This window comes from Pan paniscus, chromosome 4 (genome assembly GCF_029289425.2).
Source record: "Pan paniscus chromosome 4, NHGRI_mPanPan1-v2.0_pri, whole genome shotgun sequence".
In the NCBI taxonomy this organism is placed as follows: Eukaryota; Metazoa; Chordata; class Mammalia; order Primates; family Hominidae; genus Pan; species Pan paniscus.
In genome coordinates this window covers 27,157,582-27,176,934 of record NC_073253.2, presented here as the reverse complement: position 1 = coordinate 27,176,934, position 19,353 = coordinate 27,157,582, and the positions used below count along the sequence as shown (strand labels likewise).

Below are 19,353 nucleotides of genomic sequence, written 5' to 3'. Positions count from 1 at the left end.
AAAATAGAGAAGGGAAAAATCACCAATAAAATAATTCAGATGAGATTCGGTGTGTCCAGAGTGGTATGGCTGTAGACACGAATAAAATAATTCAAAACAATTTTCTAGAACTCAAGAACATGAGTTCACAGACTGGTAAAGTCCCAACACAGGGGATGAAAACAGACCCTAAATAAGGCACATCATCATAAAATTTCAACACACTAGGTGGCTAGCTAAAAAAAGATGGTAACGATAATGCAGAGAAAAAAACAGAACTTTAAAAAAAAATCAGATGGCTGGGCGCAATGGCTCACACCTGTAATCTCAGCACTCTGGAAGGCCAAGGCAGGAGCCTGGAGGCCAGGAGTTGACACCAGCCTGGGCAAGCTGGGGAGACCCTGCCTCTACAGAAAATAAAGAGAGATGTGATTGCACCACTGCACTCCAGCCTAGGCAACAGAGTGAGACCCTGTCTCAAAAGAAAAAGAAAATAAATCAGAAATTGGATTGGCAGCTGCAGTTCTTAAGAGTAAGAATGGAACTTCAAAGACAAAAACATAGTTTTCGGCCTGGAATTCTATTCTCAGCCAAAGGAAAAATTAATTCTTAGGGTAAATTTAAAATATTTTCAAAAGTGCAAGGTCACAAAAAATGTAGTTCCCATGCAACCTTTTTGAAGATGATACTGAAGAATATGCTCTGCCAAAATCGGAAAGTAAACCAAGTAGGAGGCAGACATAGAATATCTTTAAAAAGAGCTCCAATTTGAGGGAGATGCAAAGAGAATCTCTAAGAAGATGACAATGAGTGATACCAGGGGCATAGGTGCACATCAGGTGGGAAGGTCAACCAATCTAGACTGGGGCTTATCTGAGGGTTCCAGGAGGAAAACTCTACTCAAGATGAAATTGACATATTACTTGATACTTCTGAATATATTAAGGCAAGTATTCATCTGTGAATGGTGTTTACATGATCATAACATAAACACTGAATACTGTTCTAAAAACATGACATCACTATATGTGGAAGATGAAATGAATAGAAAATGACCAGTGGCTAACTGGCAGCCCAAAGATACATGCTTAATCCTTATTTCCAAAGTGAAATGGCAATAGTTAAAGCTTAAAACTAAAATCAAGGAATGGCCTTGAAAGTACATAGAAATATAAAAGTAAGCATGAAACAGAGAAGAGCAAGAAGAAGTTGCCTCTGGAGAGATGGAAATAGAGAAAAGAGTAGGGAACATATATAATTTTAATAAAAATAAGAAAACAAAAATATCTCCCAGTAGTAAAAGACATGAGTTTTCAGATTTAAAGGGTAAATCTAGAACTTAGCACAAGGATAAAATGTCAGAAACCAGAATAAAAAGAAAAAAGCTTCCAGAGGGTTTATGTACAAGGCGAAGGATAGGTATACATGAAAAGCAAAAGGATATCCAATTTCTCAAGAGACTTCAAAATTCTGAGGAAAACCTATTTCTTTCTTAGAATTTTCTACTGAGCCAACCTATCTATCAAGTATGAGGGAAAAAATAAAGATAATTCCAGGCAAGCAAGATTTCAAAAAACAATTTAGCACCCTTTCTAAGGACACCATAGGAGAATGTACTCTGCACTCTGCAAAAAAAAAAAAAGAATAAACCAAGGAAGAGGAAATCATGAGATCCAGACAGGGGTAGAGGGAATTCTTGGAAGACAGTGAAGAAAGTCACAGGATATTAGCTATGCTGGAAGTTTAGAAAACTGAGGGCTCCAGGAGGATATTTCCATGGGAAAAAAAAAACAGAAATGAAGTATCTGAACTATTGAGGTTCTACCAATTCTGTGGAAGTTTACAGTTTCCACAATTATAAAAATAAAAAATTATTTAAGGAAGGTAATAATACACTATAATGCCTGGCTGTAAATAATATTTTCATAGGCACAACATGGTAAAAGTGACTATAAATTTAATAAAATGTTATCTCTAACTATTTTGGGAGAATGAAAGAAGGGAAGAAAAGGGAAGAGGGAGAAAGGTGCAATAATATATAAATAGTAACATTATCACCAAATATTTAAACACAAGGAAGGAATTCCCAAAAGAAATGCCTAAAAGAGGTGAATGTGGCTGTCTCTGTGACATTAGACTTGGATAAGAAAAAGCAGGGCACTGGCATTTTTCTTATATTTAGCTTTTTAAATTATTTACCTCTATTACTTTGAAAAATATTTTCAATTACATAAAAAAGATTTCAATAAAGAAAAGTTATCTAATGACATAAAATCTTTCTCAAATCAGAGATGAGATCTAATGGTGTTATCTGCAAAATAAATTAATATTAATGATGTTTTGAAGGATACATTGCAAAAGACAAAACAAGCAGGCACCAGACTAAGCTGATATTCATTTCCTGTGTAGGCTTCATAAAATTGTAGTAGACTTCAGTTACTAGATACACAACTGTAGCAGCCACTGTGAAATCCACCAGCCACTGGTATTCTGGAAAGTAATGCAATGCTGGAAAAAAAAAAAAAAAAAGGTCAAAAAAAAGTTTCACTTACATTTTCATAAATAACTTATGAGGATTTATTTATAATTAAAATACGCTAGACTTTATTTGTTCATTTGCAATGTAAGATTTACAAATATATGAATCTAAAAATGCAAGAAATAGACTGAGGATGTTAGCATCCCAAACTAAATTTTAATACCTCACAAATTAAAATAAACGTTAAAAGATTACCAAAAGTTATTTAAGTTGTTGGTAAAGTATGATTGCAAATTTACTGGTATTGTCTTAACTGATTAGCTACTTTTTACAGAAATTATTAGTAAATGTTTTCTTTTAAATATCTAGCTATGATACCTTAACTTCAGAAAACAACTTAGTCTGGAACACAACAATTTAGTTATACTGTTCACTTTTGTGAAGTAAGAGTTTAACTTTATGTTACAATTATTGGCTGTACTAATTGTAAACTAGTAATTCTGTGAGATACTACAGATTAAAATAATAAACAAGAACGGACGCGGTGGCTCACGCCTGTAATCCCAGCACTTTGGGAGGCCAAGGTGGGCGGATCACCTGAGGTCAGGAGTTCAAGACTATCCTGGCCAACATGGCAAAACCCCGCTTCTACTAAAAGTACAAAAATTAGCCGGGCATTGTGGCAGGTGCCTGTAGTCCCAGCTACTTGGGAGGCCGAGGCAGGAGAATAGCTTGAACCTGGGAGGCAGAGGTTGCAGTGAGCTGAGTTCACACCATGGCACTCCAACCTGAGTGACAGAGAGAGACTCCATCTCAAGAAAAATAAAATAATAAACTAAATATACCTCTTATACCCTATTTTGTTCTGCAAAAAAGTTTATAAAATTGTCTGTTGATTTTCTATAAAACCATACCCCTTCAACAAACTATTCCATTCTTAAGAGTTTACATTGAAATTAACATTCTTTGAAAGTAAATATAATTCCATCACCCTTTGCATCTCAGTTGGCATAGGTATTCTGGTTTACTTCTACCAGAGTGTAGTCCAAAACATCAACATCATTTTTTAGAAGGCCTCCTAAAAATGTGGAAGTAAATCATGTACATAACCATCAATTCAGATGTTCTTATGGCACATAATAAAATGATCTGCATTGCTTTGGACAATTTTTAGTCATAAAATATAATGCAATTACACTTGAAGATACGATATCCTTATAGAAAAAGTATTTTGAAAATATCACATACAGTAAGACCTATTAAAAGTAGTATCAAAACAAACTAACCAAATTTTGTACCATTTCTATAAGATGATCATAACATTTTAATAATCCAAAATCCTATTATGATTAATTTTTAAATTTGCATCAAGTTATTTTAACACTCTTAATCTGCTTCAACGTACTTTAACTTTAGGTTAACTGCTTTAGGTTTTCTGAGAGTGCAGTGGTGTGATCACAGCTCACTGCAGCCTCAGCTTCTCAGGCTCAAACAATCTTCCCACCTCAGCTTTCCTAGTAACTGGGACTACAGATGCACACCACCACACTCGGGTAATTTTTTAATTTTTTGTACAGACGTGGTTTCACTATATTGCCCAGGCTGGTCTCAAACTCCTGGGCTCAAGCCATCCTCCTGCCTCAGCCTCCAAAAGAGGTGGGATTACAGACATGAGCCACTGCCCCCAGCCCTGCTTTAGGTTTTCTATTGTGATTGACCTACAGTTTCTGAACATAAGCCTGAAAGATACTGATGTGGTTACAGGATGCTTACCCTCAATCCCTTCCCCCTGCTAAGAAAAAAAAAAATCACCCATACTGGGCTTTCATCTGGAAGGAGGTCAGGGAAGTGGATGGAAAGGATAGACCAAAATCCATTTACGGTTTTCAATTTTATTATCAATAATTGAAATAAGCATTCTAATTCTCCAAACCTACCCATACTCATAGGGACTTCCTCCACGTAACTCACTCATAGCAGACAGTGAAGTGACATTCAAAAGTTCTAATGTTCTTTAAGAGGTTCTTATAATAGATAATACAAATTAAGACAGACTTTCATGATAATTATTGGGACATCAATAATATATACATTTCATGAAAGTACAACTTATATATATTCTTGGCTATTTAACTCAAGTGTTACATTCCTTGTGTAATCAATAATACAATTATATATATGCCTTTTAATAAAATATTGAAGTCAAAAGAAGTTAAGACAGAAAATCCCATACTTTCACCTAATCACATATATACAACATGCATTCACAAATGACTACAAAAACTTATAAACATATATGAACATCTCCCTGCTATTCTGGTTAACTGGAAATGCTCTTGATGTTACATGACCAATTGATAAATGAGTATCATTTGCAACTAGTTCTCAAAATCCTAAAAGTGAAACCAAATACTCCATAAACTACATGCTAAAGCTACAATACCCTAAATTCATTTTTTTTTTTTTTAGTTCGTTGAAATAGCCTAGTTCTCACTGAGTGGCTGTACCACATTCAGTGTGTAACCCTGCCCATGTTATTCAACTCTTCTTTCTAATGAGTTAAGAAAAAAAAAAAAAACTGGTAAGTTACCCACTTCAGAATTGTGCAGCTGGGGTAATACAAGTAAAATATTATAACAATGTCTGATACTCAATAATTTTAAGATCTTATTAATTAGCTGACAAATTATTCAATAAACATTATTAGTAAAAATGTCAAAACTACTAAAAATCAGGAAGAATGTTTATATATTCTTGTATTTATACACGTCTATGAACATTTTATACAAGTAAGCGCATATAGGAGTAGTGAAACAAATGTGACAACTACTAATCAAAAAGTCAAAGTGCCTTTAAATGTTTTAAATGTTGAATGTAAAACAGTTAAAAAGAAAAAAGAGGAAGACATAACCAGTCTTAAAAGTCTAAATGGGCCAGGTGCAGTGGCTCATGCCTGTAATCTCAGCACTTTGGGAGGCCGAGGCGGGCAGAGGTCAGGAGATTGAGACCATCCTGGCTAACACGGTGAAACCCCGTCTCCACTAAAAAATACAAAAAAATTAGCCAGGCGTGGTGGCAGGCGCCTGTAGTCCTAGCTACTCAGGAGGCTGAGGCAGGAGAATGGCGTGAACCTGGGAGGTGGAGCTTGCAGTGAGCCAAGATAGCACCACTGCACTCCAGCCTGGGTGACAGAGCGAGACTCCATCTCAAAAAAATTAAAAAAAAAAACAGTCTAAATCATATTAGACAAGTGATTTATATTGTTCTTCACTGATATTTTTTAGTTCTAGGACATGCTTTACATATACATACAACCTTTACAGATGTAATAATAAACTTTCACGTATTTCGAAGCCACTTTGTATCACAAAATAATCCTATTTGAGATGCTGGACCTCTTAAGATTTTTTGATGGTGGTATGATTTAACCTAAGAAGGGTCAAATTACATAATGACACCTTATATGACATTATCAAAATTATTTTTTAAAAACACGCATCATTTCATTTATCACATAAACCAGTGGTTCTCAAACCTACTCAAAAATCAAAATCACTTGGAGCACTTTTAAAAATACAAATTCCTAAAACCTACTCTAGATTTACTGAATCTTCAAAGATAGGAGTAGGGAATCTATTTCAAAGAACTCATCAAGTGGTTTTGATATATCCCCAAGTTTAAAAACCAGTGTTTTAAATTCTATCAACTTAGATGCCTTTCCCTTCTAGGATTCAAATAATTTCATATTAATATTATTTTGAACTAGAATCATTGTCATTATATAATTACAAAAATTGAGATACTACATTTCTATAATATATAGGAGGAAAACTAAATGACCTATTTGGAAATAAATGGATGAAAGTAAATCCTGAATAAGTAAATTTTTCTGATTTGTAATCCAGTTCAGTATTCTAAAACCATTTTCCTTTCTACTATATGTGAGAATAAAATTGAATTACTCTAAATATGGGTAATTCAATAGAAATGCAGTTGATCCTTTAACAATACAGTTTGAACTGCGTGTGTCTACTTATATGCAGATTCTCTTCCACCTCTGCCACCCCTGACCAGCAAGACCAACCCCTCTTCTTCCTTCTCCTCCTCAGCCTACTGAAAGTGAATATCACAGTGTTGAAGACTTTTATGATGATCCACTTCCACTTAATAGGAAATATATTTTTTCTCCCTTGTGATTTTCTTAATAACATTTTCTTTTCTCTAGCTTACTTTATTGTTATAACACAGTATATAATACACATAACACACAAAATATGTGTTGTTTTTTTTTTTTTTTTTTTTTTTTTGAGACGGAGTCTCGCTCTGTCGCCCAGGCTGGAGTGCGGTGGTGCGATCTCGGCTCACTGCAACCTCCGCCTCCCGGGTTCACGTCATTCTCCTGCCTCAGCTCCCTGAGTAGCTGGGACTACAGGCGCCTGCCACCACGCCTGGCTAATTTTTTGTATTTTTAGTAGAGACGGGGTTTCACCACGTTAGCCAGGATGGTCTCGATCTCCTGACCTCATGATCCGCCCGCCTTGGCCTCCCAAAGTGCTGGGATTACAGGCGTGAGCCACCGTGCCCAGCCAAAATATGTGTTGATTTTTTATGTTATTGGTAAGTCTTCTGGTTAGCAGTAGGCTATTAGTAGTTAGGTTATGGGGGATAAAAAGTAATACTCGATTTTTCAACTGCATAAAAGCAGGCACCCCAACCCCTGGGCTGCTCGAGGCCGGACATTTCAAATGCAGTTTTGCAAGCCACATTAGAAAAGGGCAGACTGAAATAAACAGTAAAAGGAAGTCTAGAATTCTAGATAATAAAAATTGACTGTGACCTCAATCTAATAAACAGAAACTGTGTAATAAATTTGTATAAGTTAGCCTCTTCCGAAAATAGGAAAAATAATACAAGTTAGGTGAACAAAAAAATAAATTTAATTCAAATGAAGTCATTTGAGCTTCTAAGTTCTTAGAAAGATTCCATATTCTGTATAATGGACTTAATGATTAAAATGAAAGTACTTTCACTACTATAATATAAAACTGAGATTTATAGAACATTTTATCAAGATTTCCCTTACCTAAAGTATCCACTTCTGTAACTGACTTTGTTTCTAGATGAAGGTCAATATCCTTTGGAATGGTTAATGGCTTACTTTCAATGTGACCATTATATTTCCTATAAAAATCAGACAAGTGACACAAAAAACAAGTTACCTACACTGTTATCCAAGTGCTTGTTTCAAACTAATTACAGATGAAGTTTTAAATTTCACAGTGAAAAGGCAGAATTTCTAATATTTCATCAATAAGGAGGTAAAGTACTCAAAGGTAGTTTTTAAAGGGGTACTATAAAATCTGAATGTAAATTATCATGTGAATATACAGATTACCAGGGAAATAATTACCTAAATTAGTTACTGCAACAAAATCTTTTTTTTTTCTAGCTTAGCATTTCACACCCATTTCTCCTACTCTCTTTTCTCTTTAGGCACAAGAGTAAATGCAAATGAAGACAAAGTGCACTTCTCCTTGAAGTGACGTGTATAAACACACACACACACATACATATAAACAGACCCGGAACCATATGCAAGTCAGAGTTGAAGAAAGATTTATGTGTATGAGAAATTCAGAAACATGAAAGACTAACTTGGAATAGTTTTTACTAAAAATCACAGATGAAGGAAAACAAATTCTTCCGGTTATCTGTATGATTCCCAAATTTAATTTTTAAAGACAAACATACAGAAAGCAATAAACTAAGGTTTCAATTTATTACTTTATGTATTTCTTTAGACACACAGTTGCCCAGGCTGGACTCAAATTCCTGGGCTCAAACAATTTTCCTGCTTCAGCCTCTGAGTAGCTGGGACTACAGGTACACACCCCCATGGCCAGCTTCAACTAAGTTTTAATAATATTAATTTCAATACTGAAAAACAACTTTGCATTTATCCTTGAATAAAAAACTGGAAAGCCTCAGTAAAAAATAATTTCATGTTAATAAACCAAACAATAATTCTTGTTACTAGGAACAAGGCAGCAATGTTAATGTATCTTTTTGTAACTATAAGGCATGTTCAACCTATTAAAAATTACTGCAGAACAGAATTATTCATTACAAGGCATTATAATAAGGATTCAGGCCAGGTGCAATGGCTCGCACCTGTAATTCCAACACTTTGAGAGGCCAGGAAGATCGAGGCGGGAGGATTGCTTAATCTCAGGAGAGACCAGCCTGGGTAACACCGGGAGAACCTGTCTCTACAAATTTTTTTTTAAAAAAACTAGCTGGGTATGGTGTTGCATGCATCTGGTCCCAGCAACTCGGGAGGCTGAGGTGGGAAGATCATCTGGGCATGGTGTTGCATGCATCTGGTCTCAGCTACTCGTGAGGCTGAGGTGGGAAGATCATTTGAGCCTAAGGAGGTTGAAGCCACAGTGAGCCAGAATTGTGCCACTGCACTTCGGCCTGAGTGACAGAGTGAGACTCTTTCTACATAACTAAATTTTACAAATGTTGAACATAGTAGCTATAAATGGGTGGAAGGGGAATAGTTAAAAAGAAACAGAAACTAAAAACTAACCTAGATTCAAATCCTGGTTACCAGTACGTAACCTTACTAGTTATGTAAATTTGGGCAACTCATTTAACATCTCTGATCCTAGCTTCTCATTAGTAAAGTGTAAATTAAATTATTAGCTAACACGGTTGTTTTGTGGATTAAGTAGAACTGTGTATAAAAGTGCTCTGGAAACTATAATGTTAGGCAGGACTATTTTATTAAAGAACTTAACTACTGGAATAAAAAGAAGGAAGGTTTACTATTAATAGTCCAATGAGCTTCCAGGTATATTTGTAATGATAAGTGAAAAAGGATGGTAGTAAGATCAAAAAAGACAGTCTTTTCAAATTTCCAATTTGATGCCAAATAATCATTAATGTTTAATCATTTTTTAGCTTCTATAAATGTATTAGGCTAGGTTAGCATTTTTATGATATACATGAGAAATATGATTATAATTTGTTGTCAATCAATCATTTCAGAGTCACAGGGGACCTAAGAAGTCCTCCTAGATCCCCAGTTGAGAAAACTACGGTCCATTCAGAGAGGTAATTAACATACACTTTCCCTAAGAATTCTATTTAAATAGAGATATAAAATTTTTAAGCTGGAAGGATTATTCAAAACATTGTTTTGTTTACTCTGTCCAAGTCACAGATGAGGCTACTATGGTCTGTTCTGTGAGGTCAATTAGTAGGTAGTTCTCTTCATAAACTTTAAACATGAAAAGAACATTCAGGAGCTGATGGGACCTACACAGTTATATTGTCCCTCCCTTTTAATTATAAAATGAGGAAACTGAGGCCAAGAGCAGGTTAATTTCCCCAATGCCACAATACACAGTAGCAGCAAAAACTGGAAAATAACCCAAACCAACTGACATCTTTAATGAGTTGTAGGATAAAGATATGGGTTATAAGTCTCTCCCCAGTCAACCCCCGATTACATTTTCTTTAGTATGATGGCTATATTGTTTTCATGATTTAAACAAAGAATAAAGTTCTTGAGTAAAATAATCACTATTTTGTGTGTATATATTACTACAGATTAGATTTTCATGGGTTTTGATCTCAAATTTATCAACTACTTACAACATAATTGGTAAATGTTTCTTTAATCAAAGCATAAAAATGTATTTATATAAATTGTGTTAAATATTTATTACTTTACAAGCTCAATAAAACTTACCTATCTTTTTTGGTTTTCCCTTTTTGTTGTTTCCCTGCAAGAATTCTTAATTCTTCTTCTGTAGGATGTTGATACCACCTCAAACTAAGCAAAAAAAGAATTCTTTTAAATAAAGCGCTTAAAATCACCAGAATTATTCTTTATCCTATAAATATTTATTGTTTCATATTTGTGAAGACACTGTCGAGAAATATCAGGTGAAAACTGTAATCTGAAACAAATACTAACTCTTAAACTTTAAAAGGGTTTAGATAAACATCCAGCAGACACTTACCAACCACTTACTAGATGCCAGGTCCTACAATGCCATTTGTATGTATATTTCTTACAAATGACAATGTATTAATACATATTAAGATTATACAGGCTTATTATTAAAAGTAAATAAAGTGAAGTCTGTAGCCAAGTGGGCAGGAGCACATTAATTCTCTACTAATCCCTCATTTGAAGGAATTGAGAGTTATCTTAAAAAGAGAGTTGTTGGAATGAATTCTCACATTTACAGGTAGTCTTTCCTTTCTTTCCCTTTTTTAATTTAGTTCAAGAATTCTCAAACTTTGTGTGTAGAATAATTACAGAAAATCATTGTATTAAAAAACACTTCACTTTTAGCTATATCTAACCTTCCTCAGGTAAGGATCCAACAACTGGTTGTATCCCTCTCTACCACAGTCAAAATACTTTAATCTGAAGTGAAGAAATACTCACGATCCAAATTAATCAATTATTCCCTCCCAAGCACCAAGTGGCTCATCCTGAATTTCATGGCTTGCCTAGTCATCCCAACTATCTACAAATCACTTAAATTTGATATTCATATCTTATTTTCAATGTGCCCTCTCCACATGCTATTATTAATTGTTTCTCAACTCTTAAAATTCTAAACTCTGCCCTACTGCAGAGACCTTAGTTCAGACCTTAGTTCAGTGTATCTTCCTCTGAACATCTGACTACTGCAAAATTCTCTCACTGGTATCCTCCCTGCCTTCCTGTGGACACATGACTCATCAAATCCATCTGAGCTTACCTCTAGTTATTGGTTTTTTTTTTTTATCTTACAGAAAGGTGGACCACCTTTACTTATTTTTCCGTAATACAAATCTTATCAAGACCCATGCCTGTTTAAATCATTTCCAAGGCTCCTCACAGGGAAAAGCAATGAATAAGGCAGCTAGGCAAAAACTTTGACAAAGGCCCTATTATTACAAAGGAAAAAATGCATATCTAGTATGCTAGACCCCCCAATTCTTCAATTACAAAAATCTAGATTTTTTAAATTTGAAATTTCCCAATTGCTGTTCCCCCCATCCTCAAAATAGAGACAGGGGCTCACTTGGTTGCCCAGGGTAGTCTCGAACTCCTGGCTTCAAAGGATCCTCCCTCCTCAGCTTTCCAAAATGCTGGGATTATAAGCATTAGCCATGGTGCACAGTCTCTTTGATTTGCTGTTTTAAAAACACGGCAGGCCAGGTATGGCGGCTCATACCAGTAATCCCAGAACTTTAGAAGGCTGCAGGATTGTCTGAAGCCAGGAGTTTGAGACCAACCTGGGCAACACAGTGAGACCCCATCTCTACAAAAAATTAAAAAACTAGCCAGGTCTGGTGGCATGCACCTGTGGTCGGGGGAGAGGGTGAGGTGGGAGGACTGCTTGAGCCTGAGAAGTCAAGGCTGTAATGAGCCATCATTGTGCCCCTGCATTCCACTCTGGGCAACAAAGTAAGACCCTATCTCAAAAACAAAACAAAACAAACCAACAAAAAAACTGCAACAACTGTAGAATTGGCAATCTGAGTACCCACTGAATATTTGATTATATTAAAAAATTTTAGGTATGATAATGAGATTGTGGTAATTTTTTAAAATCTCATTATTTTTGATATATATACTGAAATGTACGCTGGTGGAAGTACAGATGAAACAAGTTTGGCCATCAGCTATTAATTGTGATGAGTACACAGGAATTCATAATTCTATCCACTCCTTGTATACTTGAAAATTCCCATTAAAACACATATTTCAAGGCCCACATGTGTATGGGGGTCATGCATTATCTCTTGCTTCTACAGCCTTTCATGATCTGACCAATGCCTACTTCTCCAGATTCACCTTCAACCATTCCCATTTGAAGGTGACACTTTCTGGCTTGACTAAGTGACATTTTCTTCCTCACAAATTCTTTCATCCCTTGGTGCTTTTTGCATATATTCTTCTCTCCTTGTGAACACCTATGCCCCTACTTGGCAAACTCTTATCTCTTATTGTGTTTACAAGCAGTCTTCTTGTGGTATAATAAAAAATATATCTGCTCTTTGTCCCCAGTTCTTGGCACAGAGTTTTAAAAGTCCTTATAAAAACAAGAGTGTAGAAGTATCTTTGTTATGCTAATGAGGTAGGTCAAGGTGGGCCCCAGATAGCTGCAGGATGGAGCTGATTATCAGAAACACCAAACACATGATTAGAGGGTCAGGACTTTCAGGAACTTGACCTCCAGCGATGGGAGGGGCCTGGAAATTGAGTTGGATCATTGAAATCAATTTTGTATCAATGACTTAAAATTGTACCTATATAATGAAACTCAAAAAAACTCTGGACTTCAAAGCTCAGAGAAAATTCCTGTTGGTTAACACATTGATGTGCCCAGAGGGTGAAATCCTGACTCCAGAGCGAAAGGGCATGGAAACTCTGCTCTTTCCCAGAACTTACCCTATGTGCTTCCTTTAAATAATACTGTAATAATAGATAAAGCAGTTTCCTAAGTACTATGAATCATTCTAGCAGATTACTGGATCTGAGGGGATCATGGGAATCCTCAAATTTGTAGCCTATTAATAAGTGAGAAGTGCAGGTGGCCTGGGTACTCTGAAAACTTGAAACTGGTATCTGAAGTGGGGACAGTCTTACGGAGAACTTCGCCTTTAACCTGTGGGGTCTGTACTAACTCCAGGTAATTACTGTCAGAATACAAGTGCAGTATACTCAGTTGGTTTCAGATAAGTTGGATTAAAATGGAATGTTACCCTAAGTGAAAGATTCTTGGAGAAAAGATTTTATGGCTTTCTTGCTTTTTGTATACTTCAAAGCTAGTACAGTTACTGGCATAGAGCAAGTGCTCAAAAACAGTAACTGAACCAAATGGAATTCAGTTCTTTGCCTAATGAATTTATGATAAAAAATATATATATCCCAACCTAAAAGTCCCTAAATTACAATAAACAGGTAAGGAGGCACTTCCTGAATTTATACTGAAGTCCAGAATTTTAACTTACAGAATTGATTCTCGTTATTCGCAGTAGTTAGGTTTTATAAAGTTGCCACGAACACTGAACCATTGCTCCTAGGGGAAATACAGGGTTAGGTTCCTGCGAGCCTCTGGTCATAACATTTTCATAAACTGATCAACACCCAAGCTTCTTTTATGTGTGTTTCTGTTTAAAGATATCTTATTTAATATATATCATTGATTCACTAACATTGAATTCACAGCCAAAAGCATAACTCATCCCTGAGCAAAGCTTACCTAATACCAGTAATCATTAAGTATAGCATTTTTTTTTTAGTTCTGTGTGTCATTCCAGCAATTTTTTTCCATAAAGCAGCCTTCTTGTGCTTACGAATACTAGACACTACCTTCAGCACTATGCTTGGGGGCCATTTTAAACAGCAAGATCACCAACGAAAAGCAAAATTGTAAAAAAATGAGGCCCTAAACAGATCATAAAAAGGAGATTTGTTTACAGTATGACAGCCAAAACAATAAGGCAGACTGTTGCCTTGTTAGACCTCAACCAGGAACATGCACGTATGGACCACTCAAATTTTTCGTCCCTGTCTATGTCCATGAATGACCATAAAAGCACTGATTTTGGAATGACAAATAAATTTTAGCAAGTAGGCAAATCACAAAACAAAATCCACAAATAATGAAGATGAGTGCATAACATTTAGAAGAACACTTATAAGAAATAATTCATATAAAAGAACACGATCCAGAATAACTCATGTATAAAGACTAAAATTAGTTGTTCAGCTTTGAGAAATAATAATTAGTGAAAGAACTCTCAGTATAGGAAAAATTAGATTTTATTTAGAGCCCTATAGTAATGAAATATTTTAAGACACATTTTCTTATTTTTTTTTCTGAGACAGAGTCTCACTCTGTCACCCAGGCTGGAGTGCGGTAGCACGATCTTGGCTGACTGCAAGCTCTGCCTCCCGGGTTCATGCCATTCTCCTGCCTCAGCCTCCCGAGTACCTGGGACTACTAGCGCCCGCCACCACGTCCGGCTAATTTTTTGTATTTTTTAGTAGAAACGGGGTTTCACCGTGTTAGCCAGGATGGTCTCCACCTCCTGACCTCATGATCTGCCCGCCTTGGCTTCCCAAAGTGCTGCGATTACAGGCGTGAGCCACCGCTCCTGGCCTTAAGACACATTTTCTTTTTAAATATACTCATATTTGTTAAATCTTATTTTGTAAACTCATTTCTCTAAAATGGCTTAGATTTATTACATTTCCTATGGGATAACTCAGGGTTATCTTAATTAGTGAGAATTATTGTTCAAAGTTGGAATCTAAGGATGCTCGATACTTTTAGGGTCACTTCTAGTCTGTTATTCACCTACCCATTCATTCATTTATCAGTCACTTAGGGAGAACCTTCTGTATTCAGATACTCTGCTAGGCAGAGGAGATATAATCACAACCAATTAAAGCCAAAGCCTTTGCCTTTTTGATGGTTATATTCCAGTTGGGGTAAAATTTAACCAATTAAATAGTGAAAAATAAATTGTCATACCACATGAAAGAATGAAACAAGTGGTGAAAATGTGAGAGACAGCCTTAGATATTAGGTGAGGAAAAACTTCTCTGAGACATTTAACCAGCAACCTAAAGAATGAGAAAACAGAAGAAGAGCATTTCAGGCAGAGAACACCAAGTCCAAAAGCACAGAGGCATGAAAGAACATAGGATATTACAGTAACTAAAAGGCAATGAGGCAAGAGCTTCAAGGAGAAACATAAGAGGGGGCTGAAGAGGTAAGAAGGGAACAGATCATGCAAAGGCTAATAGGTCATAGTATGGACTTCAGATTTTATGCTAAATAATGGTCTCAAAGCAATGTAGATAAATAATTTGATTCACATTTTAAGATCCCTTTGGTTGTTCTGTGAATTAGAGGGAGACAAGGGCAGTGAATCAACAGGTCTTGCTGATGGACTAAAGGTAGAGAGTGAACAAAAGTAAGCAATAAAGGATAATATCTACATTTCTGATTTGAAGATGATGGTACCTTTTCTGATATGGAAGAGATCAGGAAGAAATCAAGAACTTAAAAATGCTGAGTTTTAAGTACCCATGAGACATCAAGTAAAAGTGACAGGGCAACTACATATTAGAATCTGCAGTTCAGAGATAATTTGAGGTGATTACATAATTGTGGTACCTAAATCCATAGGGATTAATAAAACCAACTAAAAAGGAACTAAAAGATAGTATAACACTAGTTAATGAGAAAGTGAAAAAGTAAAGTTTATGTAGACAAAATTTCAACAAATTTGGCTACAAAGGGAAATAGAGGAATGGCCAAAAACTAAGAAATGGATATGGAGGGGCTTTGTTTTTTAAAGGGGAGAGAGGTAGGGCTGTGACTTCTTTATTCGTTGTTGTTACTTTAAATGGGAGAAGTTTAAAAAAAAGTGTGTGTGGTAACAGGAATAATCCAACTGAAATGGAGCAGGTGATAAAATACATTTTACAAATTTAAAGATAAAGAAGAGGGGCTGCACATTTAACCAGAGTTGTGGTTTGGTAGTATACAGATGAGAGTGATGGGCGCTGGTTTCAAGAGCTTAGGGTGAGGCTGAGGTACAGATGCTTAAGTTTTGGAGAGAAAGGATTTAGGTTGAAAAAGTTGTCTGAGAAGTACAGCATACAAACTCTGCCAGGCAGTATAAAGCAGCCATCTATGGTCTGTGATCATAGATTCCAAGTAAAACCTACAAGTACAGTTTCACAATTTTCTTTAGCAGTCAGTGTTGCATATACAGTTTGATTCCACATAGTATGGTTCCCAGCTACTACATTTTGTATTCTGGTCTCAATTTCCAGTCTTTTCCTTTGGTATTAAGTGGTATGTCTATCTCAGTAAAATGACGGCCTGCTTGCAACTGCTGCACTATGCTTGCCTTTCTAATATGGGCTTGGAAGACAGATACAGATATAAAAGTCATTAGAATGCAGCATGTAGAATGTACTCTTTTTGAAATGGGAAAAAATATATTTCTTAGAAAATTGAGAGTAAGTATTAACAGAATCTCACTTAAAAACTCAGTTGGGTGTGGTGGCTCACACCTGTAATCCCAACACGTTGGGAGGCTAAGGCAGGAGGATTGCTTGAGCCTAGGAGTTTGAAACCAGCCTGGGCAACACAGCAAGATCCTGTCTCTAAGATAAATAAATAAGCCTTTCATATTTAAGTTAAATATACAACTTTCAGTACATAGCTTTTACTTTGGCTACTTGGTGGCTTTTTTCACTTATGCTCAGATTATCTGCAGTGACTCTGATAATAAAGCCAATCTGATACTGTACTCTACTAAATTAATTTCTCAATGATCATTCTTATATAAACCTCTAATATAAAATATTATCAGACAACTACAACTCTTACTAAAACAGTTCAACACTGAAAAAATATGTAGCAGAAAATATAGAATGTCCTGACCTAGACTTTATTTTTAAAATTTAAGTAGCATTTATAGTGCTTTAGAAATTTTAAGAAATAAAACTTTTAGAAATTTAAAATAGAAACCTAAATGTGAGCAAACACAGAAAAGCACAGTTTTAATAGCACAAGCTAAATAAGCTTTAATACATAATCATATAAAACTCTATTTCATGATATACAACATAGGTCACTGCTATAGACTGAATGTTTATGGTCCCCACCCCCCTCAAATTCTTGTGTTGAAATCTAATCCCCAGTGTGATGGTATCTGGAGGTGGGAACTTTCAGGAGTTTCTAGTTTGTGAGAGTGGAGCCCTCATTAATAGGATTACTGCCCTTTTAAAAGGAGGTCAGAGAACTAGCTTGTTCTCTTTCCACCAGGTGGTGATACAAGAAGTAAGCAGTCTGCAACCTGAGAGAGGGTCCTTACCAGAACCTGACCATACTAGCATGCTGACCTCAGACTTCCAGCCCCCAGAACTGAGAAATACATTTCTGCTGTTGAGAAGCCACCCAGTCTATGGTACTTTGTAATAGCAGCCCTAACCTACTAAAACAGTCACTAATGACAGTTTTAGTCTCCATTCTAAATCTATAATTTTGACCAGTGGAGGGGAGGCTTAAGCAAAAACAAATACCACTTAAAACCTAGACAATCTTTCAGCGCAAGTAGCTAAAATACTATTTGTTGTACACATTATATACACTTGTTAGAAATTTTGATAGAATATCATGAACATTCTGGAACTGGAAGTTAAAAACGCTAAGGTGAGGAGAGCAAGGACTCAGGCATTCCGTTAAGGGTAGTAGCTGAAGGTTTAAACTTTTCCCTTAGGTCATAGGTCCCACCTACTGTGCATCTGAATGGTAGGTTTCTCTCATCAAAGGGAACTTGCAGATTACTGGATCAGGCAACATGCAATAAAGAACAGGCAAAAAGAATTAGAGCAATTGGATATGAAGGTGTTATAACACCCTCTTTAACCGATATGGGATGAGACAAAAATCAGAATAAATCTGACCATAATATATTTTCAGTGAGGGACTTATGAAGGGAAGCAGCAGACCAAACTAGACTTCAGAAGATAAAGGGGTAGAGAAAAATGCATGAGGTTTGAACTGAGCAATTAGAAAAAACAGAAAGCAGGTTCAGCAAGGAAGCTATCACAGAGAAAAAGCAGTATCCAACTCCTCATGCAAAACCCACTATTCAAATGTACAAAGAATATAACCTAACACTTACCTCTCCAAGAAAAGAGGGGCCAAGCAAACTTCAAAACAAAAAGGAACTTTTATTACAATACAAAGTAGTGAATACTTTGGCTACAAATCAGTGGTATGTGGGACATGATAAGAACGTCTTTAACTGATATGACCAACTGTTAGAACAAGTGTTCCTTATATGAGGGAAAGCAGTTCACAACAGAGAAGCAACTTCTAAGGATTTTTCTTCCCTTTTAGGAAGGAAAGAGAAAGAGACAGTGTGAGGGCATTAGATTCTTAAACTCTACTTAATACTTAGCATGCTTTTGGTAATCAAATGCTGATGTGCCTTTTAATTTAATTTAAAATAAAAGCTGATTATGTTGTCATGGAGAATCCATAAGAACATAGCAAGTGAACTGCATACTACTTATAACCTATAGGATATATTCTAAAAGACGAAGTATGGCTTGAAAAACAAAATAGAAAAGGAAAATAATTTAAATAAATTACTCCGTAAACTGCCAACAAAAGTCACAGTGATTGTAGAAAAGTTGTATTTGTCTCCCCAACCAAATTTAAAACTCTATTCAAGTATGACAGTTCCAGGACAAGATGCGGAACTGATGAGCAGCCATAAATCACATAAATACTAGACTGTGAATCAGACTTTCAGGATAAGAGGTCTGGATCTGTTTCATTTATCAGTGTGTGAAACTGAGTAAATCATTTAAAACTTGTTTTGTCATTTGTAAAAATGGAGATAATATCACCTATGGCAGAAAGTAACTAGGTACTCACCAATCTTGTTTTTTATATCATAAGTATTATTTCCCAGCCTCCCCTGCACTTTGGCCAGAACTAGTCACAAGGCCCCAGCCTACGTAATGTGGGCAAAAATGATGTATCTACTTCTAAGTTTGACACTTAAGAATCTCCTGAAAGATCCACCGCTCACTCTCTCTTCACTCACCAACTGGCACAGCAATCTAGCAGGGGACTCCAAGGTAGCAGGGGGAACAGAGGAGTCCTAAGGGAAGAAGGATAGCTCAGAGGATAGCTGAGCCCTTGAGTCATCATTTTGTGAGGGACCTACCTGGAGAGCTGCCCAATCCCTTTCTGATTCCCCATTTGACCCTGCTTCCTGTCTGAAGAAACTGAGAAACTTCCATTAATTTTATAACACTGAGATTTTGGAAGTTG

General features: G+C 36.0%; 1 protein-coding gene across 4 annotated transcripts in view; it reads right to left on the bottom strand.

Annotated features, from left to right (window-relative positions):
* TMEM161B (transmembrane protein 161B) overlaps nucleotides 1–19,353 on the bottom strand; it is a 92,490-nt gene that overhangs the window by 38,851 nt on the left and 34,286 nt on the right. For 3 of the 4 annotated variants that reach the window (XM_063604405.1, XM_055112224.2, XM_024928937.4), the window contains exons 3-5: nucleotides 10,218–10,301; nucleotides 7,542–7,639; nucleotides 2,331–2,487 (exon numbers count right to left, since the gene is read on the bottom strand). In XM_063604405.1, the coding sequence (XP_063460475.1) occupies nucleotides 2,331–2,487; nucleotides 7,542–7,639; nucleotides 10,218–10,301 (339 nt within the window). Of the gene's footprint in view, nucleotides 1–2,330; nucleotides 2,488–3,449; nucleotides 3,537–7,541; nucleotides 7,640–10,217; nucleotides 10,302–19,353 lie in introns of all 4 variants that reach the window. The other variant, XM_055112232.2, reaches the window with a different exon arrangement.